This window comes from Buteo buteo, chromosome 16 (assembly GCF_964188355.1).
Source record: "Buteo buteo chromosome 16, bButBut1.hap1.1, whole genome shotgun sequence".
NCBI lineage: Eukaryota > Metazoa > Chordata > Aves > Accipitriformes > Accipitridae > Buteo > Buteo buteo.
Window position 1 is genome coordinate 11,939,638 of NC_134186.1, and position 26,957 is coordinate 11,966,594.

The following is a 26,957-nucleotide window of genomic DNA, read 5'->3' on the forward strand; positions in this document are numbered from 1 at the left end:
TTAGTGGTCGTGGTTCTTTTTGTTGAGGTACTTATGGAAGGGGTAGTGATGGTTGTAGTCATCTTTGGCATAGTAAAAATTGATGTTGTATGTTCTTTCGGAGTACAGGTAAATAATATAATGTGAATAATCAAGACATTGAATAATGAAAAATAGATAAATTATGAACAAGCTACCCATATTCCAGAGACGCAGTTTGCACCCTTGATATTTTGAATATTTTCTGTGTAATTGTTTGTATTCATGTTCTCATAAGCTTGCCAAATCTTTCTCTACTCGTATTTGTTTTCTATTGCCTCATATCTTTCTTTTTTCTCATTTTCTGTATTTTTCCTATATTAGATTATTTTTTATATAATTTTTCTAAGAAGTTAGCTTTGTTGTCACTTATTGGCTAAGGTCTGTATGGGCTTTGCCCAAATGACAATTTCATTGGCTATCCTTATGTTCCAAATCAGCCACAGTTTCAGCTTTCTGTATTACAGAAGCTAAATATTTCTGTATTACAGAAGCTTTTGTATTACAAAGCTAAATAACATCATACTATAGGACTTTCCTTGTCCCAGTGCACATATCATCTGTCACAATGACAGCCTTTGAAGTTGTGCTTTGACTCCTGTTGGACCTCTTTTTAAGTCTGCTTTCCCTAATAGCCTCGGTCCAGGCTGGCTTATTAGTTGAAATGCATGTTGGTGGGAAGCTACATGTTATTGTGAGTCCCCACGAGCCACAGAATCAGAAAGTAATTTATGCTGAGGAGTCATCCTCATGAGAGCAGGATTCTAGAATCCTAGACAAAGCTGCTGCACTGATACCTGTGTGATTCTGCTTTTGAGTCTGCTTACATTATTCAGAGTTAATAGGTTGGGCGCTCCTTGAATATAACTGCATAACTGACCCAGCTGTGGAAAAGAGGCTGAAACTGAGCTAATATATCTAACTGGAGCTGAGCTGGCTCACTGCTTACAGAACTTCTAATGTGCTTCTCAGATGAGTCACGCAAGTGATTTTTCGTTGTATTTTTAACCTAGTGTCTATATCCTTGCTCTTTCCACACATTCAATCTACATTTCTGAACATTTCTGGTTTACAAACTCCTTTCTGGAAGCCGCTTTGTCTACTTCATGATTTGGAGTCTTATGCTTGGATGTCAAGACAGCTTGCAATGCTTTCCTAGCAGAGTGATCTCTCAGCTATGTATAGAGTGGGTTTACTATAATTTATTTTAGACAGTAACAATAAAAACCTACCAGTTTTTGACTTTATTGTGACAAGAGGTGATGCTGATGAAGGTCTTGGAACTGTGATTTTTGATGTTATTGTTGGATTTGTAGTCTCAGTTGATAAAGTAGCTGCAGAAGAAGAAATACTAGGTACTGTTGATAGGGTACTTGTGGTAGAGCTTCTTGTTACTTTAGGCTGCACTGTTGTTACTAAGAGAAAAAAAATCAAAATTAAAGGATAAGAAATAGTTCTTGATAATCTATTTATAATATACCTATATAAATTGAAAATTATTTTTTGAAGTAAAAACACTGTCCTAATAACTGTTAGTAGTAACTACTACTAAAAACATTTACCTTTCAGATGAAACATTTGAGAGAAGTAAGCCATCTATTCCTTTGCTGTTATGTGCAGTGAATACATTAAACAGGAATTCTTGCAGAAGTTTTATACATTTTTCTTCATCACTTTAAAGTGAAATTTGCAGAAATACTTGTGCATAGAAGCAGAGATGAAATTGTATTTTATTATTCACACAGCTGACAGTGTAATGTTTTCCCAATACCATCTGTCTTCAGGAGAATTAATGGAATTTCTAACAAATTTAAAATCAGAATATATATAGATTCCTTTCCAGGATCAGGCTATAGGGGTTTGGTATACATTTCCATGAAGACCTTCTTAGATTGTCGAAGTGTTATGCAGCCAGTCACCACTAAGAACTGTGATGAAATTTCTGTGGGATTTTGTACATCATACAATCATAGAATAGTGTGGGTTGGAAGGGACCTTTAAAGGTCATCTAGTCCAACCCCCCTGCCACGGGCAGGGACATCTTCAACTAGATCAGGTTCCTCAGAGCCCCGCCCAACCTGACCTTGAATGTTTCCAGGGTTGGGGCATCTACAGCCTCTCTGGGCACCTCTTCCAGTGTTTCACCACCCTCATCACAAAAAATTTCTTCCTTATAACTGGTCTGAATCTACTCTGTTTTAGTTTAAAACCATTACCCCTTGTCCTGTCCCAACAGGCCCTACTGAAAAGTCTGTCCCCATCTTTTTTATAAGCCCCCTTCAAGTATTGAAAGGCCACAGTAAGGTATCCCCAGAGCCTTCTCTTCTCCGGGCTGTAGAACCCCAACTCTCTCAGCCTTTCTTCATAGGAGAGGTGTTCCCTCCCTCTGACCATTTTTGTGGGCCTCCTCTGGACCCACTCCAACAGGTCCATGTCTTTCCTCTACTGAGGACCCCAGAGCTGGGCGCAGTACTGCAGGTGGGGACTCACCAGAGCAGTGTAGAGGGGCAGAATCATCTCCCTTAACATGCTGACCCACGGTTCTTTTGATGCAGCCCATGGTATGGTTGGCTTTCTGGGCTGCAAGCACACATTGCCAGCTCATGTCCGGCTTTTCATCCACCAGAACCTCCAAGTCCCTCTCAAAAGGGATGCTCTCAATCCCTTCATCCCCCAGCCTGTATTGATACCAGAGGTTGCCCCGACCCAGGTGCAGGACCTTGTACTTGGCCTTGTTGAACCTCATGGGGTTCACATGGGCCCACTTCTTGAGCTTGTCCAGGTCCCTCTGGATGGCATCCCATCCCTCGGGTGTTTCAACCGCACCACTCAGCTTGGTGTCATCTGCGAACTTGCTGCGAGTACACTCAAGCCCACTGTCCATCAGAGACAAGTCCTTATTCACTAACAGATATTTCATTACTGATATCTGGAAGTGCCTAAGTATACTCAGGAAACACTGTTCTCTCAGTAATTTATTTTTTTAATATGTCTAAGAATTATTTCTAGGAAAATTTTTGTGGTAATTATGATAGCAAGTTATTTTTCATTATTGCATCTTACACATGTGAAACTGGTGACGCTACTATATCACGCAAAAGAGGATATTGCTTACCTCATAAACATGTATCAGGACATATATCAGTGCGTAAGTACTAGTTTGGTCAACTACATAAACTAACCTGTTGAAGGTGAAGATGTTTCAGGTGTGGTACTAGTTCTTTCATCTTCTGCTGTGTAAAGGTAAAACAGGTTAAATTTGTAAACGAAAGCATATTAAAATGTTCCAAATAGGGCAAATTTCAGATTGGATTCAAAGGATTGTGTTAATTAGTGAGATATTCCTGAAAATGCTCAAAGTTACATATTTCAATGGTAAACTTCACATCAAAGAACTTAAACAACGACAAAGAAATCAATACATCTCATAATAATACTGAACATGAGTAAGTTTTTGCTACCTTTCTCATGATTATTATGCTTAAGGGCACCTCACTTTTCAGGGATAATGGAAACATGTTTTTTGTATGTAAATAAGATCACTAACTGAGATCCTGGTTACACAAGTTAGAATTCTATAATATGAGAAAAATTGTCCTTGAGGTTTTTTTACATCTGCATGAAAATCCAGACTGTGCAGCTAGAGTCTATCCAAAACATTATTTAATAAGATAGGTTTTCATAGAAGTAAACCATATGGTAATAAACCATAAGTTAAAATATTTTTTAAAAAAATCTCTAAAAAGAAATTTGCTAAGTCGAGTCCATTAGCTAGTTCTGATCCTCTTCCATAGGTTCTCTTTTTTTATGAAAGATGTTGAATATATCTGAGACCCACAGCTCTGCTGGGCCAGTCCCTCACACAGCAGATCACAACACCAATACGCTTTCAGGAAGACCCACATTTTGAAAAGTACTTACATTTAAAATGAATATAACTTTTCATGTTGCTAACTAAAACCAGTCAGGGTCATCCAGCTTCTGTATTACAGCATTCCCTACCCTAATCGTTCTTTTAATTAGTTCTTTCCATTCCTTTATTTACCAACTAAAGTTTTATGTACTAGCAGTACAGTAATAGGGTTACTTTGAAGGAAAGTTATGTTTGGATGAACACTCAGCTGAGAGGTACTAGGAAAAAGACCTTCTTTGAGAATACACAAATGTTTTAGTATTGTTTTCCAGTTACTGTAGAGAAAGATAATGACTATATAGGTCACTGCTTACCACATGGCATGCATCTTTCCTTCTCGTGGTCAAAGTATTCATCATGAGAGCAGTTGTAACAGCCTGAAGAAAGGGAAGGAGAAGTTTGTTTTACATTTCTCAGAGAATAGCATTTAATTTATACTATTATAATAATAATTATAATCTAATATCTTACATTTCTATTATTAAAAAAAGTATCAACTGCAACATCATCTATTCAGGTAAGCATTTCCAATGTCATCCTCAGAAGAAGGGTCTGCCTATGTAGTAATTTTTTTGGTTTCTCCAACTATATCCATTTGTCTAATCAAGATATTAACTGCTCTCACCGCATGTTTTCTTATCTAAGTACAGAGTATTCTTTTGATTTGGTGCAAGTCAGAGATTTTCTCTTCATGATAGGCTGAGCTAGATGTAGTACAGGTATTGAATTCATCATATATTTAAAGCAGTAGTAGTAAGGTAAAGATCACCAAAACTGCTTCAAAGATAGCAACAATTAGAATACCTTACTTAACTGTGGTATGACTGATTTTAAAAACAACATTGAAAATAATTACTATGTTACTGTTTCCTGCTTTACACTAGTATAGCTTATTACCTTCAATGTTGACATATTTGTAGTTTTGATCTGGACAATTACAAGGCCTGTAATGCCAGGTGCAGTTGTCATTGTTGTAGCCATAGGAATAAGCATCACCACTTCCTGTTTTTTTATGAGAATTGTAATACTCACAGTAGACAGCTAAAAAAGGTAAAAGCAAGAGAGAAATCAGAATTTTTCAAATTAATGGCATGTAATTTTCAAAGGACTAAAGGGAGGACAAAATTAATAAACATTTTGAATAAAAAATTTTGTTACTGAAATTGTTAGCTTCTGATGTAAATTGAAATTTATGCTCCAGTGAAGTCAGTTTCTTTTTTGCAAATGCACTATGCAGGCATTTCCACAATTTTTAATGGATAATATAGTGAAATGTTGAAAAGAAACCATCAAAGATGATAACTGTAGCACTGATTTATAACACACTCATCCTCTTTTTTTCCTCCATATATGGTGTTCTGGAACACCTTGATATCTTTTTCCTGATTTACAGTGTTCCAGCCAACACAGCTGTCTTTATTTCCTTGACATCCACACAGAAGGTGATTTCATCATAGCTAAAATGAAACATATTCTTTTACAATTTCATACTCCCTCTGCTGACTAACTGACAGTTTGCTATACAGTGGCAGCAGAAGAAACAATCTGCCTTCTGTGACCACATTATTTTTCTCTTTCATTACTCCATGGTAAAAAGAGATAGAATATTTTGGTTAATTTAGTACAAATGAAAACTACAGATTTCAAAACCTGGGTGACTGAAGACAACTATTTGCCCATAGAGAAAATGCAACTTAGGAGGTGTTTATTAAGCAGTTACCTGTGTTGCCATATTAATATACTCAGAGTTACAACAACAATCTCTTAAATTTGTTTAAAGAGAGCTTAAAGAAACTTACGACAGAACTCAGGTGTCCTCCAGTCAATGCAGATACCTTTATCTAAACATGCCATGGCATATACTGCAATGGCATCGCACATACATTCACAGTCCCCTCCAATGTCACAACCACAAGAGTCTCGAACACAGGCCTCATAATAAGGCATACGATTCACCTGCATTGGAAAATGAAGTAATGAATTTTGTAGGATTCTTTTGTGCCTATTTGTTAAGAAGGTGTTTTTCCCTGGGCTAAACAATGTGTTCCATTAAGTGACAGTAACTCGTATTTCCTCTGAACACTTGTGAAAGCAATTACAATCCCACTTCATACAAATCTTTTTTGCAAGAATGTAGGTGTCTCCACATCAACAATAGAAACTGATGATGTTTTGCCACATATGTATGTCTAAATTCATACTAGTCCTGAACATATTATGTATAGTCAGCTAAAAAAATCCCACAAACCCCCATATCCATTCAGGCACAAGTGTCTAAGTTTGTCAGCTGTACACCCTCCATGGATATGCATGAGCACTGCAGCATTATCCACATTTCTCACTTATTTTCACCTCCTGAAAATGGAGATTTTCCTTCAGAAGGCTTGGTTCTGATGAACCTTGTGATACCTTCATTTCCCTAAAGTGGGCAACTTAAAACAAATAGGAAGGTTGATGATATCTTGCTCTTGGGCTGATTCGCATCTTCTAAGTAATGCTGTTGATTTACTGATAAGAACAAGGGTTTTCAGGCTTTTCTTAGGCTTGGTTTTCTAACAAAGGCTAAATGGTTTCCAAAGAGTAAACACTGCATTGATCAGCATCAGTCATCAATAGACTGACAAATTTCTGATACTTAAGTCTTCATTCTTTTTTCATTCTGATATTTTTAACTCATCAGTTAATGCCATACTTAGCTTTTGTGCTTACAAAACCAGTGGTGAAGTGCAAATAAGAAAGGATGAAGATTAATGTAAATGAGGGCCGTAGAACATTTTATATGTATTTTATTAAAACATTCTGGGGAAGAGAAAATCAGGTGTTGGAGTGTGAGCGTTTTGGAAGAATACAGATTATGCCTATAAATAAAAAGAAGGCCAAATCAATTCTTACCTTATTGTGACAGGTAGAAAAGACTTGGCTGTTGATGATGGAACACGTCTTTTCTGCCCATGCTTTACGATAAGGGTTCTTGCTACAGGGGTCCACTACAAAGTATACATCCCCACAGAGAGGATTCTCTTTCCAAGAATTGACAAATTCCAATTCATTTGATGCCACATACTTGCTTCGAGTTTCAAAATCATCCTTCATATTGCCATTATAGTTCCCACACAAACCACATATAGTTTCCTAGATTAAATGAAAGCAGCACTGTCAGTTCAGCAAGTTACAATTACTTGCCTTCCCTTTTGCTTACTGAGAGTTTCTTGTGCTTTAGTAGTGAATGAGATCTACAAATACTCTCTTATGCATTCTTAGTGTCTTATGCATGAGGTTCTGTTCATCAGCGGATGAATGTGTTTCTCCTTTAAACTGTCATCATTTAGAGGTCAAACTCAACCATGCAGTTATAAAAAATACAAGCACTAGCTCAAAAATTTCCTAAATGCAGTAGGGTAATCACTTAAAAATCAGCCTCTAGTGAAAATCTCTGCTGTTTTGGAGATGATGGAAATTAATTGCTAGTAGCATCTCTGAAATACCTTTGCCATCATGGAGAGGCAAGCCAACTGTCATCAAATGCACAGTTCAATCTGAACTGAAGGACAGTTTACTGAAGAAGTTATTCTGCCGTTCCATACCTGTGTTTCTCTGGAGATCCTGATGAAGAAGTTCATGTGCTTATTCCAGATAAGGGTCATGTTGTATTTTCCTGGGATAATGATATCAAACATCAGGTGAAGGGCATTCTTTTTCACTTTATATTGTACTCCAGGATTCTCCCCAGAAATAGTGAAGGTTTCATCTCGCAGTATTAATGTCAAATTCTGGAAGAAAATTTATCTGGATGTTATAACTTATCAAGTTTCAGTATTTTCCTTACTCTGTGTCACATTGCTGAAGATCAGATGCTGTGCTACTAGAGACTGTCTTGACATTCCCATTTATTTTTGAAAAGTCATGGCAGTCAAGTGAAGTCCCCAGAGACTGGAAGAAGGGAAACATTGCCCCCATTTTTAAACAGGGTAGAAAGGAGGACCCTGGGAACTACTGACCTGGAAGCCTCACCTCTGTGCCTGGGAAGATCATGGAACACATCCTCCCAGAAGCTGTGTTAAGGCACATGGTGGACAGGGAGGTGATTCAAGACAGCCAGCATGGCTTCACCAAAGGCAGGTCTTCCCTGACCAACCTAGTGACCTTTCTATGATGGAGTGACTACATCAGTAGACAAGGAAAGAGCTACGGGTGTCATCTGTCTGGACATCTGTAGGGCCTTTGACATGGTCCCCTACAACATCCTTCTCTCTAAATTGGAGAGATAAGGATTTGATGGATGGACTGTTTGATAGATAAGGAATTGGCTGGATGGACACATCCAGAGACTAGTGGTCAATGGCTCAAAGTCCAGCTGGAGATCAGTGACGAGTGGTGTCTGTCAGGTGTCTGTATTGAGACTAGTACTGTGTAATATCTTCAGCAAAGGCATAGAAAGTGGGCTTGAGTGCACTCGCAGCAAGTTCGCAGATGACACCAAGCTGAGTGGTGCGGTTGAAACACCCGAGGGATGGGATGCCATCCAGAGGGACCTGGACAAGCTCAAGAAGTGGGCCCATGTGAACCCCATGAGGTTCAACAAGGCCAAGTACAAGGTCCTGCACCTGGGTCGGGGCAACCTCTGGTATCAATACAGGCTGGGGGATGAAGGGATTGAGAGCATCCCTTTTGAGAGGGACTTGGAGGTTCTGGTGGATGAAAAGCCGGACATGAGCTGGCAATGTGTGCTTGCAGCCCAGAAAGCCAACCATACCATGGGCTGCATCAAAAGAACCGTGGGTCAGCATGTTAAGGGAGATGATTCTGCCCCTCTACACTGCTCTGGTGAGTCCCCACCTGCAGTACTGCGCCCAGCTCTGGGGTCCTCAGTAGAGGAAAGACATGGACCTGTTGGAGTGGGTCCAGAGGAGGCCCACAAAAATGGTCAGAGGGAGGGAACACCTCTCCTATGAAGAAAGGCTGAGAGAGTTGGGGTTCTACAGCCCGGAGAAGAGAAGGCTCTGGGGATACCTTACTGTGGCCTTTCAATACTTGAAGGGGGCTTATAAAAAAGATGGGGACAGACTTTTCAGTAGGGCCTGTTGGGACAGGACAAGGGGTAATGGTTTTAAACTAAAACAGAGTAGATTCAGACCAGTTATAAGGAAGAAATTTTTTGTGATGAGGGTGGTGAAACACTGGAAGAGGTGCCCAGAGAGGCTGTAGATGCCCCAACCCTGGAAACATTCAAGGTCAGGTTGGGCGGGGCTCTGAGGAACCTGATCTAGTTGAAGATGTCCCTGCCCGTGGCAGGGGGGTTGGACTAGATGACCTTTAAAGGTCCCTTCCAACCCACACTATTCTATGATTCTATTCTATTCTATGATTCTATTTTACAGGCTTTTTTAATCCCTTGGAATTATTTTGTATGGATATGCAAATCTTCACAGGAAACAAAAATATCTATCATTGTTCCACCCTCATTGTTAGATGTGCTAGTGCTGTGACTGCATTTGGTGGAAATAATATGGACATCTGCATGGAGCCAGCATAGTAGAGGAAGTATGTTTTCATGTGTTCCTAAGAATAATCAAAAAGTTACAGAGAAAATAGCTTTCTGTCTTAGGCTCTTTTACTATCTCCCACTCTTATGTTTACTCTTACAACTTTACTCCTGCCATACTGCAGTGTTTCAGTTTTTAGATTATTAACATAAAGGTTTGTCTGAAGCATGCATTTATGAAACTGGATCCTAAGCAAACAAACTTTTTCACCACAGCACTGACCAGCTGGAACTGCCAGTATTTAGTCAGTAATGTGGCAAATGTGTACTGCTGTAGCGACTGTTTCTTGGGATAAAATCTCATCTGTCCATATTCCTCTCTCTGTCAGATAATGAAGGACTCTAAGATGATCTGATATTACTGGGCATTACTGTCCCATAGAACTGAGAACAGTAAAAATTAGTCAATTGTGGAAGCTGCCACACAGCAGTGGAAATGAGCATGACTGCTCATTACTGTAGGTTCATGGGTATATCTCAGGTAAGGTCTGGATATATTTTGAATTGCAGATATTACCTGGATTTAGAGAAATTTGGGGAGATCTTGCTTATCATCCATTATGAGAATTCCCCAATTTTATACTATTGTTTTCCTGAGTTTGGTGGGGAGGGAAATCAGTATCTTTGGACTGCACAATTCACTACTGAGTCAGTAAGGTTCAAAATTTGATGGCTTCTATATAGGCAAGAACTTCGGAAACATTGACATGAGAATTGAAAAAAAAACAAACCAAAAAACCTGTTGGCATTTCCTACTAAAACTGAAGCTGTAGGTTTGGCACACAATTTCACTTACAAGACATCACTTCAAAGACACAGCTATAGCTTCCAAAAGGGAAGCAAACATAGGCTTAAAATAGTTATTCAGTTGGATAACAGCAGAATGAAGATCTTACCCCAAGGTAAATGCTGATGGATCTGGAGCATGTAACCCCTGATTTCCCACAGATTACATTCTCAGTAACGATTTTGAAAGAGGAAACAGGTCTATTAACACTGCAGCCATCCTAAAAAACCAAAACAAACCACAAAAAGCACAAAAACCCAGTAGACTCTGTCTCTCATGTCTTCCAACTTTTAAAACTTAAAAGCATAAAAAAGTAAAGAAAGCTTAAACATGTCATGACTAATTCTGCCTGTTTTGGGAGGTGATAACCTCTGATTTGGGAGTCAAATTGACATCACTTCCCTAAAAGATATAGCTGGCTGGTACAGAATACATACATATCAATGACTATTTAAACATGTTATTAAATCTAAAATTGGTTGTAATTGCATGAAAAAACTGTGTTTTGAGAAGTAAAGTCTTTTCATCTTAAGTATTGAAATAAGCAGAAAATATAAAACCACATTGTTTATAAAGATTGAAAATGTTCTATTGGTTATAGATGCATCTTGGTATTTTCATTAGCCATTTAAATCAAGCTATTTCTTGATGCTAAGACACTGCCAAAATAAGCAGTAAGAGGCAGATTACCATAGCTAATATGTATTCACAGTTGCCATCAAACACAAAACGCTGTCCATCAAAAGTGGTGATGTGGCCTTCTCCATACAGATTACACGTTGAGGAACACTTTGACTTCTGAACACATTTCCATTTGCCTTTTGTGCAAGTGCTGGGAGTGAGAAGAGAAACCATACTCAGATTTCAAAGAAATGCCACCTTAATCTGCTTCTTTTTAGATACATGCACTTTTATAGATAAGATATTCATTTAATTGACTTGTGTACGCTGTGACCAAGTTACAATTAATGTAAGAACAATAACTAAAAGTTATGGACTGCCTAGAAAATTAATTCATGATAAAGAAGAAATCTTAAGTCATTTTTGCTTTCTTTTTTTCATGAAAGAAGGAATATAAAACTTGTTTATTTTTGCTCTTAATGAGAACAGATGTCACTCTTCTGTATAGTTCAGGTGGTGGTGATTTTTTAATACTAGATTAGTAACTGGAAAGGGGATAAAGTACTTTGAGAATGCCACTAAAGAAATTGAAACAATTTTTTGGAGGGGTTGCTTTTATCTACAGAAAAGAAGGAAGATTATGCCCTCATCTTTATTTAGGTGGAGCCGTTAATTCTTAACCTTATGTTTACAGTTACAGGCCTTACGGAATGCCCATATTCCTGGATATGCATATGGCAGAAATTATCCCTGAAGCTATTACCATGACTCTTTTATCTATACATATATACTGTCAACTGTTAAGCTTCTCTTTATCACCTCTGTGCTTTGTCACTATATTCCTTTCATTCAACTGTTGCCGTTTCCTACTCTCCTGTCAGCTAAACGCTTTTGTTATGTAGTGGTACAGTTTACTGAAACAGAGGTTCCGCAGTGGAAAATTGTGTGATTCTTACCAGATCTCGCATTCAGTTTGGATCTGTTCACCTTTTCCATAAGCAAGACCACCGTATTCACACGGACACTCCTCAGCTGGAACACACCTGCCATCGAGATTTTCATATAGCCCATCAGCACAGACACAGCCTGATTCACATTTAGTGGGTATCTGGTAAGGATTGCAAAATGAAGAGAAACGTAAGATGCATTTTATCTTGTATATGAATAGTGTCAAGAGTGAACCTGTGCTAAGTTCTAGTTTTGACTTGATTTCAGTTTTGTGATTTTTGTCGTACTAATACACTAGTCAATTGAACCAGTTTCACTGAAGTTGTAAGATATACCTGTCATATGAGATATTAAACATACTTATGAATCTGAAAATTTTATCTTTCATTGCTACCAATCTTTCAGACAGAGTACAACCGAAGTTTCTTTATATTGAGGAAGCTTATTACAATTCTTCCAATTAGTCTGTTTCTTTAATATAAAGGCATAAGAAAACCCTATCAAGACAGACTAGAAGTCTGCCTAGCCTAGGTCTCCTGCATCCTGTGACCATCAGCAGCAGATAGGTGGAAAGAATAGAACAGGAATCACAAACCACATGTTCTATCAGTTTCCAGTGACATGCAGCTTATGGCATACCTGGGCCAGAGGTGATAGCCATGTAGTTAAGAATCCTTAATAGATTTTTATTCTATTCATTTAATAGAATTTAATTTATTAATTCATGCAATTTAATTCCTTTAATAACTTTTTTAATATATATAAATTTTTAGTGTTCACAGCCTGTGGAAAGAAGTCTGATGATTAACTGTATCACATTAGAAGAAATATCTCTTTTCATTTCACTAGAAGGAACATAGTCAAGTTCTAAGTAAAAACTAGAACATTCTTCCTCTCTCAAGAGGATAAATACCCCAGAGTTATGAAACTCACACATTCAATTCCAGTAGCCAGCATCTGACAGGTAGGTGCACATGCAGCTCCATACTTGTTTTCTAAACTGTCAGAACATGATACATATTTCTTAGGAGCTTTGCAGCTTTCTAGGAAAAAGAAAGAAAAACAAACATTGGAGAGATTGTGAAGTAGCAATTTTACACATAGGGGAAAAGAATATGTTTCTAAGTAGACCATATCAGACCCATACCTGCAGGATTTTGAGGTTTGCCTGTGCAACTTAGTCTCCCATTAACGCAGTAGCTGGGGGGGGGGAAAAAGGAATTTCAGTGCAGTTCTCTCCTAAGAAAGAAATTTTAATTTTTTGCAAAATGGCTTCATGTTTCTCACCATTGGAAATGTTTCATTTATGTTACTAGCTCTTCCCCATCCTTCAAGATGGAACGTGAGTCAACTTGCCTCTCTTTACTTTTTGTAGTATACAGTAACAACAGTTTTGAAAATGAATAGTAGGCCATTCACTATTCTGATGGCCTATCAAGTCATTCTTGAGGTTTGTATATAGCTGTCCAGATGCGCTAGGATCTTACGTATTATTTTCTAATTTTTTCCTTAACATTTCCAAGCTTAAGGTAAGTCAAATGCTTTTTGTTCATTTAAGAATCTTTGTAGTTTAGGAAAGGGCAGAAAAGATGTCTTAAAAAATAAACCTTTGCTATTAAGAGTAAGGAGACTGTACTGGTTTTGGCTGGATGGAGTTAATTTTCTTCGTAGCAGCTCAAGGGTGCTATGTTTTGGATTTGTGACCAAAACGGTGTTGATAACACAATGTTGTTTCAGCTATTGCTGAACAGTGTCAAGGCCTTCTCTGCTTCTTTCACTGCCCAACCAGTGAGTAAGCTGGGATTACACAAGAAGTGGGGAGGGGACAATGCCAGGACAGCTGACCCCAACTGACCAAAGAGATATTCCATACTATACAACATCATTCTCAACAATAAAAGCTCAGGTAAAGAAGGAGGAAGGAGGAATGTTTGGAGTTATGGCACTGGTCTTCCTAAGTAACTGTTATTCATGACAAATTCATGCTTTCGTGGAAATGTCTAAACATCTGCCTGCTGATGGGAAGTAGTGGATTAATTCCTTACTTAGCTTTGATCGCACATGCCGCTTTGCTTATTAAATAAGCTTATTTTTGCTTATTAATAACAAAGTTATTAAACTGTCTTTATCTCAACCCACAAATTTTCTTGCTTTTGCCCTTCTGATTCTTTTCTGCATCTGGCTGAAGTGGAGTGAGCAAGCGGCTGTGTGGTGCTTAGCTGCTTACTGCCGTTAACCCTCCACAGAGACACATGAAGACCCCTCATCTTCATTTTCAGTTTGTTAATCTTTAAACTTCACACACTTACCAGGTAGTCCCACCAGTGACTGTTGACTGGTCAGGCAAGATGTATTTTCTATCTTCTAAATAGCAGGGACAATGAGATTTACGAACACACTCATTCTTGTGGTTCAAGTACATTCCTTCAGGACAATGACAGCCTTCAATAGGGATGTCAGTTGGATGACATTCCAGGGCTCGGTTGGAGAGTGACAAGCATGTCCTGTCACACGCCTGAGTGTTGTAGCTGAATGTTTGATTGCCAGTACAAGTAATGGCTGTAAAACAAGACAAGAGTGTACGTTAAACTTCATTTACTTATCCTCTTCCTTGTGAAAGAAAACTGTGCTCATAATGTGCTGCATATATTGTGTTAACAGCTTCAATGCTTAATGCTTCCTATTGCTTCTCTTCCAGTGGATGTGGAGCTCTAACAAAAAATATTGCAGACCAGGGGTTAACACCAACCATGTAGCTCTTTGGAAGGTTAAATATTTTACTGCTTCTTTGTGTATCTTGGAATAAAATAATGCAAAGAGAAGCTTTGCAGAAATACCAATGTATTTTTGAGTAACTGTGAAACCTATGCCTATGTCTAAGTTGCATAAATAGCAAAATCACATCTGCAACCAGAGTTTTTCCTAGTTCTTTCTCATCTTACAGCACAGTAGAGCTTTATTTATCTGTCTATTCCATCGCTCAGTTATCAAGTCCTGGAAGCATCCACATGCTCACCTTAAAGCATATGAGTAATCTTTTTCACGTAGTCCTAAAGTAAAATCCTTTTCTGAAAAGGACTAGAAGGGTATACAAAAGATGGGTATCTTTTATCCCATTTCTGCTTTCCTCTTCTTTCTGTTCACTCCTTTCCTCATAACACTTAAGATGATTTGGACACTGTTTAGAATACTGCTTTACCATTTATGTTTTTTGTTGTGTTATGATACGTCTGTGAAGTCAGCAGCCCCTGGGAATATAGCTTTTATACCTACTGGTTGGCCTACTTGAGCAGTAAATAGTTATTTTTTAACGACTAACAAGTAGTTTTAAAATACGTTCTTGCTCTTATCCAGTTTTGTCACAGGTGAATCAAATATGGGAATATTCTAAATGGCAACAGATAGACCTGTAGGCATGCATTCATCTGATGGCAGACTATTAAGAGTTGGTTCGGTTACTTACTACAATTGTCCATACTGTTTCTCCAGTCCTCAAGGATTAAACCCATAGAACTGCATGTTCGTGCATATGATCCCAGAGCAGAACAAATATAAGGAAAGGTCTCTTCATAATTACAGGCTTGGTAGACACATCTCTGAAACCCAACACATGGACAGTACTCCGTTATGGGGGAGCAGACATTTGGGAACACTAAACCCTGGAGGTATTTAAAAGACGTGTAGATGTGGCACTTAAAGACATGGTTTAGTGGTGGACTTGGTAGTGTTAGGTTTACAGTTGGACTCGATGTTCTTAACAGTCTTTTCCAACCTAAATGATTGTATGCTGAATCGCAGAGGTAAGCCATGCAAAATATATATTATTGCATAACTAAAACTGATGAAAAATATCAGATCAATTGCCTGATTGACATGAATAAAATATACTTAGTACCTAAAAAATGCCTTTGTTTATTCACTGTTTTTCATTTTTAATTTTCAAATGTTTTGTGGAGATTGACAAATATAATGAGATCAATTATGCACATGGGAAAATCAATACTTTGCACAGTTAAAGTTGTTGACATGGAAAACTGCAGCATGAGCAAAAATACCTTCTGATTCATAGGGATAGGACTGGTGCTTATGAACAAACAGACTTTTAGTGTGATGGGGACATAAATTTCAAAACCACATTGTTCCTTAGTTTCTATGCATTGCTGATCCAAATGAGTGGGATACTGTATATGAGTACATTCTGGTCCATATTTGGACTCCCTCTGTACAATATCTATCATAATCTCCTACCTTGTAGAAAGGAATAGGGTTCACCACAGCATGGCATTTCTCAAACACTGTATCCTTCTTGGTAAGAATAGAGCAATGAGTCTCAGCAGATATTTCTAATGAAAGTAAATCATGGACATTAAACAGAGAAAGTTAGGAAAAAGAAATTAAAAAATGAAAAAGAAATGAAAAAAATCCTGGACACACTACTTTAGCTGAGCTTTTGGCAATGATTTATTGAATAAAAGGACAACTTCTTAGCTTGTTAGCTTGCAGACAATACTTTTGTTCAAACAGCTCAGTAAGGCTTTTTCTTTTTTTTTCTTTTTGTTTAAGACCAATAGCAATAGGGACTTGAGAAGGCAAAGCCTGGATTTCAGTCACAGCTGAGCAAGTCTAAGACATCCATGGACATTGCAATTTCACTGGAAATATCATCAAAAACCTCTCATTCACCATCTCAATCCCAGATCTCTAGAACAGGATCTGATATGCTTTCACTAGATACGTATTCTGGAAATCAGAAAAGTCTTGTTGGTGACAGAATTTGTGATGTTCAATCATCTCAGTCTCTGCTTCTCTGAAACTCTCTCATTCCCCTGGTATGGGCTTATGGAAGTGTCAAAGCTAGCTGGAGAGATCAGTTACAACAAGATCATCTACTTACTGTTCAGTTGACTCAAAGCGCAAGGGTCAGTATCTCTCTCTAAAGCAGAATGGCAATTTCCTGCCCTCCAGGAATCTACAAACAGGGAGGCTGTCCCTTCAATGATATCCATGCTAGTCATGAAGTCATCTGTAGTGTCTCCATTGTAATTACCACACAAACCTAATAACATCAGAAATGGAAGGGATGGCTGAAAATTAAAGAATGTGTACACAATGGTCTGTGTTTCATTCTATGATAGTGAGAAAATTGATTCAAAAGTTCTACATGGAGTGTCACTGAATACTGTAGATCAAGCAGCCAGAGAATCTTGATTATGTACACATTCAGTCACTAAGCCTCTGCCTTATCAAGTTAGGATTGTCCACTTCTATTCAATGACAAATTGATACAGAAGTTTTTGTCTTGTTTTTAGAAAAAAGGCTTTTTCAATGGTTTTAAATCATGTAAAAGAGAAAGGCCATGAAATACGTCTGCAGTTAACACGTGTTTTCTTGTGTATATAAAATCTGTAATGACAAAGAATATACATTTAGACTTTTTTAAAAGCTAAAGCCTCTCTGTAATTCCCTATATAAATTAGAATGCAGGATATGCCTTTGTGGCTAATGTTGCTGTGCAATAAACATAAACATCTCCATCTGGTGCTTATCAGCTGAGAAGCTTTTAGATTCTTAGGCTCATTGTGTTTACAGTGATCGTTGTCCTGGTTTCAGCTGGGATAGAGTTAACTGTCTTCCTAGTAGCTGGTACAGTGCTATGTTTTGAGTTCAGTATGAGAAGAATGTTGATAACACTGATGTTTTCAGTTGTTTCTAAGTAATGTTTAGTCTAAAGACAAGGATTTTTCAGCTTCTCATGCCCAGCCAGCAAGAAAGCTGGAGGGGCACAAGAAGTTGGCACAGGACACAGCCAGGGCAGCTGACCCAAACTGGCCAACAGTGTATTCCATACCATGTGACACCACATGTAGTGTATAAACTGGGGGAGTGGGGGGCGGGGAATCGCCACTCGAGGACTAGCTGGGTGTCAATCAGTGGGTGGTGAGCAATTGCACTGCGCATGGTTTGTACATTCCAATCCTTTTATTATTGCTGTTGTCATTTTATTAGTGTTATCATTATCATTATTAGTTTCTTCTTTTCTGTTCTATTAAACTGTTCTTATCTCAACCCACAAGTTTTACTTCTTTTCCTGATTTTCTCCCCCATCCCACTGGGTGGGGGGGGAGTGAGTGAGCGGCTGCGTGGTGCTTAGTTGCTGACTGGGGTTAAACCACGACATCGTACACTGTGTTAAAAGAAACATGTGCTCCAAGATGTAGAGACCACACAGACTAATTTGTTGCCCCTTCATTGCGTAGTGAAGCATATATTGAAAAAGGCATACATAAAACATGTGAAGAACAGTATTATATTACTAATGAAAAATGTCACCCATCTAATTTCTTTGATTAATTTTAAAGTTATTAGTGAAAAACAAATTCTTAGCACATCAGTTTTCCAATGCAGGTATTTTTGTTGTATTTTCTTTGAATCGGGAGAAGAAAGTTTACTCCTTAAAGGATGAGTACTAAGCTTTCAAAATTACACTCCCTACATTTTCTCCTTCACATGGGGACTAGATTTCTTACCTAGGGTTCTGCCTTTGAATTGTGATCCAACTTTTACATAGGCCTGGAACACAGGTGATGTTTGAACTACAAGTTCCAGCCCGAAGGTTGTATACATCTGAATGTATATCGAGGACTGTCTGAAAATAGTGATGTTTCCTAAAAGAACAAGGAAATTTAGAAATGAGATTTTGATGCGTAGGATATTACAAAGTAATGATTATAATGTATATGTAAGTGTTCTAGCATTCTGTCTACAAGTCTTCTCCTTCTACACACAACTGTCTGCAGAGGGACAGATGCAATGGAAAACATGTTAACCTTCCTCTGAAACCTCTGCTATTGGCGCTGCAGGAGAAAAGATGCTGGGTTGTGTAAAACAGACATTTAATGTAATTTGGATTTTACATATATTCCCTTTTCTTCACCTGATTTGTAAGGTAGAGGCTTAAGTTCACCATCGTCAGTAAGGAGTTCACTCTGAGAAATCACAATTTTGTCCTGTAAGAAAAGGACATGGAATCAAAAGTAATTATCTTACTGATGGTATTTATATGTTCTTTAAGTTAAGCAACTGTATTGTCAATGACCTATATGACAGTGAAAGATTCATTCAAGCTTTTTCTCACATATTATTCCATACTGCTTTCAGTTTTCACTTTGGAAATACTCTAACTACTTGAGTTGATGCAGCAACTGAAAACTTTACTGTCTATGCATGAACTGGAATGTACCTTTAGTATCTATCCCCCATAATTTTTCATTTCAGGCTACTAGCAATGACTTTAAGTATTTATTTTGCTAATCTGGTTACTGAAATGCTGGCTAGAACCTGTGGAGGGAATACTTACCTTTGTAGATAGGTAAATTACAGCACTGAGTGATGTCTCAGAATTAGAATAACCAGACTTTTCATATACAGCCATTAGGGTTCCATTGTGTGGCAGGCTGGAACTCTGGAGGAAAATAGTGAAAAGGGAAGTCTGTGTCAGAATAACAATGATTTGTAGAATAAATGTATATCGTAGGAAGACCTCAGTTTGTGTTCCAATAGGAAACCAAAGACAGACTAAAATATATCCATTTGATATAATGTGTTTCTAGACTGCAGGAAATTACCTTCATAAGAACGTAAGTGCAAACCCCGTGGAACCTGTATGATCTAGAATCAAACGTGGTAACAAAGGAGCCTCCTTCCAGTGAACACCTTCCAGGGCAGGGCAAGTCTTTGCAGTTCCATTGACCCATTGTACATTTACTGAGGAAAACAAGAAATTCTGTATAAGGTTATTCTCATACTAAGGTGCTGTTTACCAGCAGAGGATTTGATCCTCCTGTCTGGAAGTTTTGCTGTAGCCGATCAACATGCAAAATTGGTTTAGTGAACACAGTGTAACATACATATATATTCTGAACTTCCATTTCCATTGTTTTGAAATTTCTTTACATTCTAAAAACTCAGCTATTTCCTAGTAATGGAAGATGTAATTTCTATCATTTTTCCCCTTATACTTTCTATGCTTTGATTTTCTTTGTCTGTGTATATCAGTTGAAGACGTTAATCTTAATTCAAAGTTGCTGAACTCTGGTATGGATTGTCAGTAAACTTTCCTGAATAGATTAATCATGAAAAGTGCATTCATTGTTGCAGTTCTGAGGATCAAATTCCATTATTTATTAGAATTATGATAGCAAAAGAAGTAACACACAAAAAAATTACTCTACTTTTTTTGGAAAAAAATTCCAGATTTAAAAAATATTGTCTTAAGTCATTATTTTCTGTTGCAAAACAGAAATCTAGTTTTCAGCACTGATTTGATTATCAGAAATGCTGAGATTGCCAGAAGGAAATTTTAAATACTGGATATTTGTTTTGTACTAATTTTACCTCCACTTTCACAGAGGAGATAAAAATGCTACTGTTTTGTGTGGACTGAAGGAGCATTTATTTTCTACAGATTAATCAGGAAATGAGACATATACATCTTCATTTACAAATGTATGATTTGTGGCACTCAAAGGTGGCCTCAGAGATGGTATGACACATTTGCAGCTGGTATTGGGTTTGTGTGGCGGGGTTTTGGTAGCGGGGGAGGGACTGCAGGGGTGGCTCCTGTAAGAAGCTGCTAGAAGCTTCCCCGGCTCCAAATCGGACCTGCCTCTGGCCAAGGCCGAGCCCATCAGTGACGGTGGTAGTGCCTCTGGGAGACCATATTTAAGAAGGGGAACCTGCAGTGGGGGAGATGATTGGAATGTGAGAGAAGCCCCTCTGCAGATACCGAGGTCAGTGAAGAAGGAGGGGAGGAGGAGCGCCAGAGGAGGGGATGTCCCTGCAGCCCCTGGGGAGGCGGCAGGCTGTCCCCCCCCAGCCCATGGAGGGGAGTGGGGGAGCAGATGCCCACCTGCAGCCCGGGGAGGACCCCACGCTGGAGCAGGTGGATGCCCTCGAAGATGGCCGTGACTCCATGGGAAAGCCTGCGTTGGAGCACTCTGTGCCTGAAGGACAGCAGCCTATGGAAAGGACCCACACTGGAGCAGTTCATGAAGAACTGCAGCCTGTGGGAAGGACTCAGACTGGAGAAGCTCGTGGAGAACTGTCTCCCATGGGAGGGACCCCACGCTGGAGCAGAGGAAGAGTGTCAGGAGTCCTGCCTCTGAGGAGGAAGGAGCAGCAGAGACAACGTGTGAGGAACTGACCTGAACCCCCATTCCCTGTCCCCCTGTGCTGCTAGTGGGGAGGAGGTAGAGAAAATCAGGAGTGAAGTTGCATCTGGTTTTTGCCCATGACCATAACTGGTGAGTGATCCCTCCCTGTCCTTGCGTCGACCCATGATCCTTCTCTTCTCCCCATCCCATGGGGAGGAGGAGCAAGTGAGTGGCCGCATGGTGCCTTGTTGCTGCCTGAGCTTAAACTGTGACACAGCCGCCCTCTGAAAAGTTAGGCTAAACTTTCCAATCACTTGGTGAGGATACTCTCCATCCACTCATGAAGGTACCTGTTGCTACTCACCAGGTCCTGCAAGCTGCTTTCATTGTCTCACCAGGAGCATACGTTTTCCCGTTCAGCGTACATGGACACTGCCCAATGTGAACACATGTTCGATTCTTTGAGATGTCATCCAGAACAGTTCCTGCAAAAGAAGATAAAATAAATACTTTTCTGTATCCTCACTTAGCACCAAAGCTATTATAGGTTGAATGCCTTCCAAAATCAGCTTGGAATGCTATTTTTGCACAGCTAGTGCCCATAGTTAGCGATATAACATGCAAGAAATTTTGTCTTAATTAAAATAAAACTGACTCTTTTCAAGTGATAACAGCATTTGGCTACTGTGTTATATGAAAGTGCAGACAATTGTCTTCATTTGAAATTTGAACTTAATTTGAAATAACAGTAAGCTTGAATGTTATTTTTTTCAATTTTTTATTTTTTTTTTTTTGCTATGACACTTGAAGCTGGGAATTTTGAAGAATGGCCACATTCTATTTCCTAGAGTACTAAGTCTGGTTTTAAATATGTAGCTCACACCACATTACTTTTGACTACTATAAAATAGTGATGATATTGATGTAAATACCCACATCACAGTAACCTTGGAAGGTATTTCAGTTCTGAAATTTCAAGAAACAATGTAAATGATAGTCATAATTACAATTTTTGTAGGAAGTTCATCTTGAACTATTTTAAAGGGATTTTACAAAATGCCCATAATATTGCAGAACTTCTCTGAGGTATGCTACCTCTTGCTGGTGCCCTGAAAGGCTAGATACCTGTTTGGGATAGGAAATTAATTAAGCTTACTCAATGTATATTATAGTACAGAACTTTAAGCAGATAGCATATAATTATCCCCTCATGTATCATGGTTTTGTGAGGAAAATGCTTTCACAGCTCTGTTCTTGCAAATAGTGATCTCAAAGGACCATGACTATTCAAGACTCCAGTTACGTTATGTTACCTGAGAAATAGCAGATCTAGCAGCACAATGCCCTGAAATGCACTGCTAGTTCATTATTAAAGTCTATTCCACTTGGCTGGATATATGCCAAAAACATTTGTATGGGCCATTTAGGGTATGACGAATACAGAAATGATACCTTCTGGACAAAAGCAACCATAGGTACAGTGACTGGAACAGCTGTACTCTGGGTTGGAACAGGTTTTAATACATGGAGAACCACATTCCTCATAGATTTGGTTAGCAGAACATTTTCCCACAGCTGTAACAAACAGTGAAACTGTTAATATTTTTGAAGTGTAAACATTGAAGAATCTCTCGTCTACCACCTAGGATGAAGAAGACCTTGTGATTTCTGGCACTAATGTTCTCTTATCCTGCCTCAATACTCAATTCATCATCTGAATATTCATCATTACCATCATATTCACTCTAGCTTTTATTCATTTTTCATGGCCTATTTACTAGAAACTCCTTTCAGAAGCTCCAAGAATGGCAAACAGGCTATATTGCAGCCTAATAAACTATCACAAATCAGATTTCCTGCAGTACCCGAAGGATTTAAAGACTGTAACTCTTGATCTTCTTTATAGTTCCTGCTTCTCAGACATTATCTGCTTTTCAGAATGCAGCTACCTAGCAATTCTAATATATGGAACTCAGAACATGTTTTATTACGTGATAAATTCAAGCAGAGATTTCTCCTTATCTGAAAGAGTAAAAATAAGTGAGGTGGGGAAATAGAGGTAGTTAGAGATAAGGCTGACAAAGAAACAATGAAGACTAAAAAGTTCATTACCTTTGTATATTTGGCATTTATTTGCAAATTCTTAGATTCTCAGCTTTGGTTTTTTGGGAAACAAGGGTTCCAATTCCCTCCTCTTTTTTTTTTTTTTTTTTAAGCATTGCCTTTTATCATTTTACTACCAATCCTAGTAATGGTCTACTGGCAACATGAAAACTGCTATGATTTGGAGAAAACCAGGCTATTATTGTACTGTGATTAGTAAGAATTATTATACAGTTCCGTGAATGCACGCAGTGCCTGACTATTTATCTGGATCTATAAATGCCTTGAGGAGTTTACAGTTTTGAAGGATCAAAACCAATTGCAGACCAACCAAAGAGTAAAATGGGTTACCAGTTTATATAAGATGGAGAATAGGAGGGGAAAAATTATTTTAGAAAGAAGTACAATTTTATAATGTCGGGGATAATAATGAAGCTTAGTAGGGAAAGTTTTCAATAAGTATGAGAAAAGAATGAAAGAAAACTCAATGTTAAATACAAAACAAGAAATGAAGAGTGGCGCCACTACATGAAGATCAAGAGGAAAACAGAAGAATATGGCACCAGAGATGCAGGGAGGGCGAAATGATGCAAAGCCTCGTAAGTAACAATGGTGAGATGATAGACTATGGCAAGTTAAACAATGACTTCAGGAATATAATTCAGCTGGGATTTCACTATTCTTATGCTAAAATCTAGATGGTAGCCAACCTTAAAGATTTTTGAAACAGCATAAGAATCAAGGGATAAGAAGAAATATTTTCCTGTCAAAACAATTTACTTTACAAATTTGCTACCCATAATCATATATTCATATAAAGGATAAATAAAAATATGATCAGATTATATGCTTCTGAAGGACAATATCATATTAAGCAAGGTCAATTCTGAACGCTCCTCTTTTTTGACATGAGCTGCATCTCTGGTAATTTAATGTGTGAGTTGGTATAGAAATAACAACATCAATTTAAGTTACATTTGACTTTTTTATGATCAGCATGTTCTCTTATAAAACAATGAATCCTGCTACATAACATTGACTATAGACTGAAGTTTCAGGTGGATTCAAAAAGACTGCAAAAAGTTATTCAGAACTTTCATAACAAACAGGCACTTGAAAAAAAGTATGTCTAGTCACATACAGCTTGGAGAGTAATGGAAGATTTGCTTCCTATTTACTTCCAAACAGTAGTGGTAATTAAGAAGGCTGAGCACCTGAAAATGAACTACTGAAAATCTCCTTTGAATAAAAGGGGCTACGGCACTTGTTAGCAAAAATGTTCAAAGACTTCAGAAGCCATTTAACAGTTCTCTCTCTTCACTGAAAAATTTACTAAGTACAGTAATGAAAAAACTGTACTGAGAGAGTAAAGTCTCCTGTTGAAGTCTGAGAAATTCAACAGTTTTCACTCGGTGAATGTTTCTCTCTTTTATGGTTACTGATCTAGGTGTAGGAGCTATGTTTCATGCTTCCTCCTTCTCCTTTGAGGTTTCCATCCTCTCCTTAATGCTTTACCAAAGACCACTGTTCTCTTAAGAAAATAATTTGTTTGATTCAAGACAATAGAGACTTTTCTATCAGTTGATTTTAATTCCAAATAATCATAATTCTCCCTCTATGTAAGATATAGCAAGGTTAAGTACAATATCCTATGAATGAAACATTTGAACTTACAGCAGAAGTTTTCAGTTCTCCAGTTGAACACCATTTGATGGGACATAGCACATTGCCTCGAATACTCTGACAGTGTAGAGCAAGTGCAATTGTTTTGTCCTGGCTCACTGCAGTCCTGCATATCAAGCTGGCAACGAGTGACAAACCCATCCTTTGGCACACTGCAGGTTGGTGACACCAAGTTAAGTAGCTGAGAACAGATAATGGCCTAAATAAAAAGAGAAAGAAAATTGTTCCTGGTAGTATTTCCCCCATGTGAAAACCACAATAGAATATCACTGCTAGTTACGATTTTCTTGTTGGTTTGTTTGCCTTTTTTTTTCCCTCTACAGTTTATTAATTTGTATTTGACTTAAAATGCATGAGAAATTCATGAATAGCGGGGAATATCCATCCATTGTATAATGGAAGGATTTTGATATGTTGAATTAGTTCCATTTCGCATTAAGTTGAAAATTAAGTCATTCTTTCAGTACCATCATCCCCCTAAAAATGGCTGAGAACATTACAGGCAGGGAGCGTGTTGTCTCATGGACATTCAGTTTCAGGACCAACATCCCCAATGTGAAGACAGCAACATTCACTCCCCTTTGAGCAAACATTTGATACATCTGTATTGCCTATCACGTTGCCTACTGCAGTATAAGGTCTCAACGAGAAACAAGTAAAAAGGTTAAACCTCCCAGCCAACAGAAGTTCTCTACCAGATCAAAGTAATTTTTCAGTGTGAATACAAGTAATATTTACAACCTTCTTCTTCAGAAAAGTATCTTCCTCACAGGACCCACAGAAACTCCTGTTCTTTATTCTCGCTTTTCTTGTTAAAGAAATACTACAAAAAGAATGTTTCTCTGTTTTTCTATTCTGGGAAAAGGAGAGTCTCAGTAGGATTCTAGCTGGCTCTTCCTCTGTAGTATGAAAACTAAAATTTAGCAAGAGGAATGGTTTCTGTGTTCAAACTAAGAGATTCTTGCATTGCTAGAAAAATAAGATGAAACTATTAAGGAAAAAAGAAGAAAAATCTCCTATTTCAAAAGAAAACTTCTTAAGCATTCTGCTATATACTGTATACAAACAAGTACATGAGGATTGCAAAGTAAGATCATATTCTTGTGAGGAAGCACAAACGGAATAAAAGAGCATGATCATTCTATGTAAAGTGAAAAGTTTTTTAGAGGATAGCCATGAGCACTTGCCATTAGGTATATGGTGACATTATGACCTCCTAGGTAGAAAAACCAACAGGTTGCTGAGAGAAATTATGGAGTTTCCATCTCCTCAGCCTGGAAGATCCACCCAGGAGATACTAAAAACCTACTACAACATTGTCCTGGACAACCTGCTCTAGCTGACCCTGCTTGAGCAGAGGGGTTGGACTAGATGATCTGAAGAGATCCCTTCCAAACTAAACCATTCTGTGATTCTGTAAAATCTGTGTGGAAAAGGAAAATTCGAGCTTCCCCAACTTAACAGAATCATCCTAAGTAGGTTTTGATTCCTGTATCTGCAAAATCTAAGAAATAGAACCCCTTTTGTTCTTTGCTGCTACCAAGCTTCCTCTTTCAACCATAGTTACGTGGACACATCATGTTTCAGGTATGCTGATTTTCTTTTCATTTAGGACTGGAAGTGATAGCAGTTGATAGTGGTTGACCCTGTTACGAATGCTGTTATCTGGCTGTATGTTTAAAGCATCATTGAATGTCTTCAAGTCAGTACAGCTTATAATGTCAGGTCTCTAGTTGTTCAATAAAAAGTTCTTTAAAGCTTCACTGGTTATCATGAATTTCTTGTGGTGACCTGCATGAAATTTCAGAAAGCTGTGAGCTAAATGCTCGTAGGTTTATATGAGCAATATAAATCCAGCCTCAAAAATGCCCATGGGCCTTTTTCAAAATGTATTTTAATGCAGAGAACTCCTTTTCTTTCTCATATCATGCTATACAAATTTTGACTTTATCCATTTTCATGGAAGTCAGTTTTATGACACCATTGCCTCTCTGTTGTTAGTTTCTATCTACCTTTCCACTTCTGTTAAGAATCATGCAACAGAAGAGCCAAGAAGATCTTTCTTACATATTTTTTGTGAGGAATGGTGGAAATTGGTATCTCCTCAGACAGGCAGATCTCTGATGGATCATCCATTTTTTGTAATGCAGCAAATTTATATGTATCCAGCATTTTACCTGTGAATCGAAG

General features: G+C 38.1%; 1 protein-coding gene across 1 annotated transcript in view; it reads right to left on the reverse strand.

Moving 5' to 3' along the window:
• The window catches only part of MUC6 (mucin 6, oligomeric mucus/gel-forming), a 58,740-nt gene continuing 31,783 nt past the window's right edge, over nt 1-26,957 (reverse strand). Inside the window, exons 7-30 of the mRNA XM_075048659.1 lie at nt 26,835-26,944; nt 24,759-24,966; nt 22,434-22,556; nt 21,346-21,466; nt 19,455-19,593; nt 19,187-19,291; nt 18,764-18,836; nt 18,357-18,494; nt 16,724-16,885; nt 16,078-16,172; nt 15,293-15,425; nt 14,139-14,388; nt 12,977-13,029; nt 12,763-12,872; nt 11,838-11,989; nt 10,951-11,092; nt 10,370-10,480; nt 7,516-7,701; nt 6,824-7,063; nt 5,731-5,887; nt 4,829-4,972; nt 4,246-4,308; nt 1,251-1,424; nt 1-62 (exon numbers count right to left, since the gene is read on the reverse strand). Of these exons, the coding sequence (XP_074904760.1) occupies nt 1-62; nt 1,251-1,424; nt 4,246-4,308; nt 4,829-4,972; nt 5,731-5,887; nt 6,824-7,063; nt 7,516-7,701; nt 10,370-10,480; nt 10,951-11,092; nt 11,838-11,989; nt 12,763-12,872; nt 12,977-13,029; nt 14,139-14,388; nt 15,293-15,425; nt 16,078-16,172; nt 16,724-16,885; nt 18,357-18,494; nt 18,764-18,836; nt 19,187-19,291; nt 19,455-19,593; nt 21,346-21,466; nt 22,434-22,556; nt 24,759-24,966; nt 26,835-26,944 (3,251 nt within the window). The remainder of the gene's footprint in view (nt 63-1,250; nt 1,425-4,245; nt 4,309-4,828; nt 4,973-5,730; nt 5,888-6,823; nt 7,064-7,515; nt 7,702-10,369; nt 10,481-10,950; nt 11,093-11,837; nt 11,990-12,762; nt 12,873-12,976; nt 13,030-14,138; nt 14,389-15,292; nt 15,426-16,077; nt 16,173-16,723; nt 16,886-18,356; nt 18,495-18,763; nt 18,837-19,186; nt 19,292-19,454; nt 19,594-21,345; nt 21,467-22,433; nt 22,557-24,758; nt 24,967-26,834; nt 26,945-26,957) is intronic.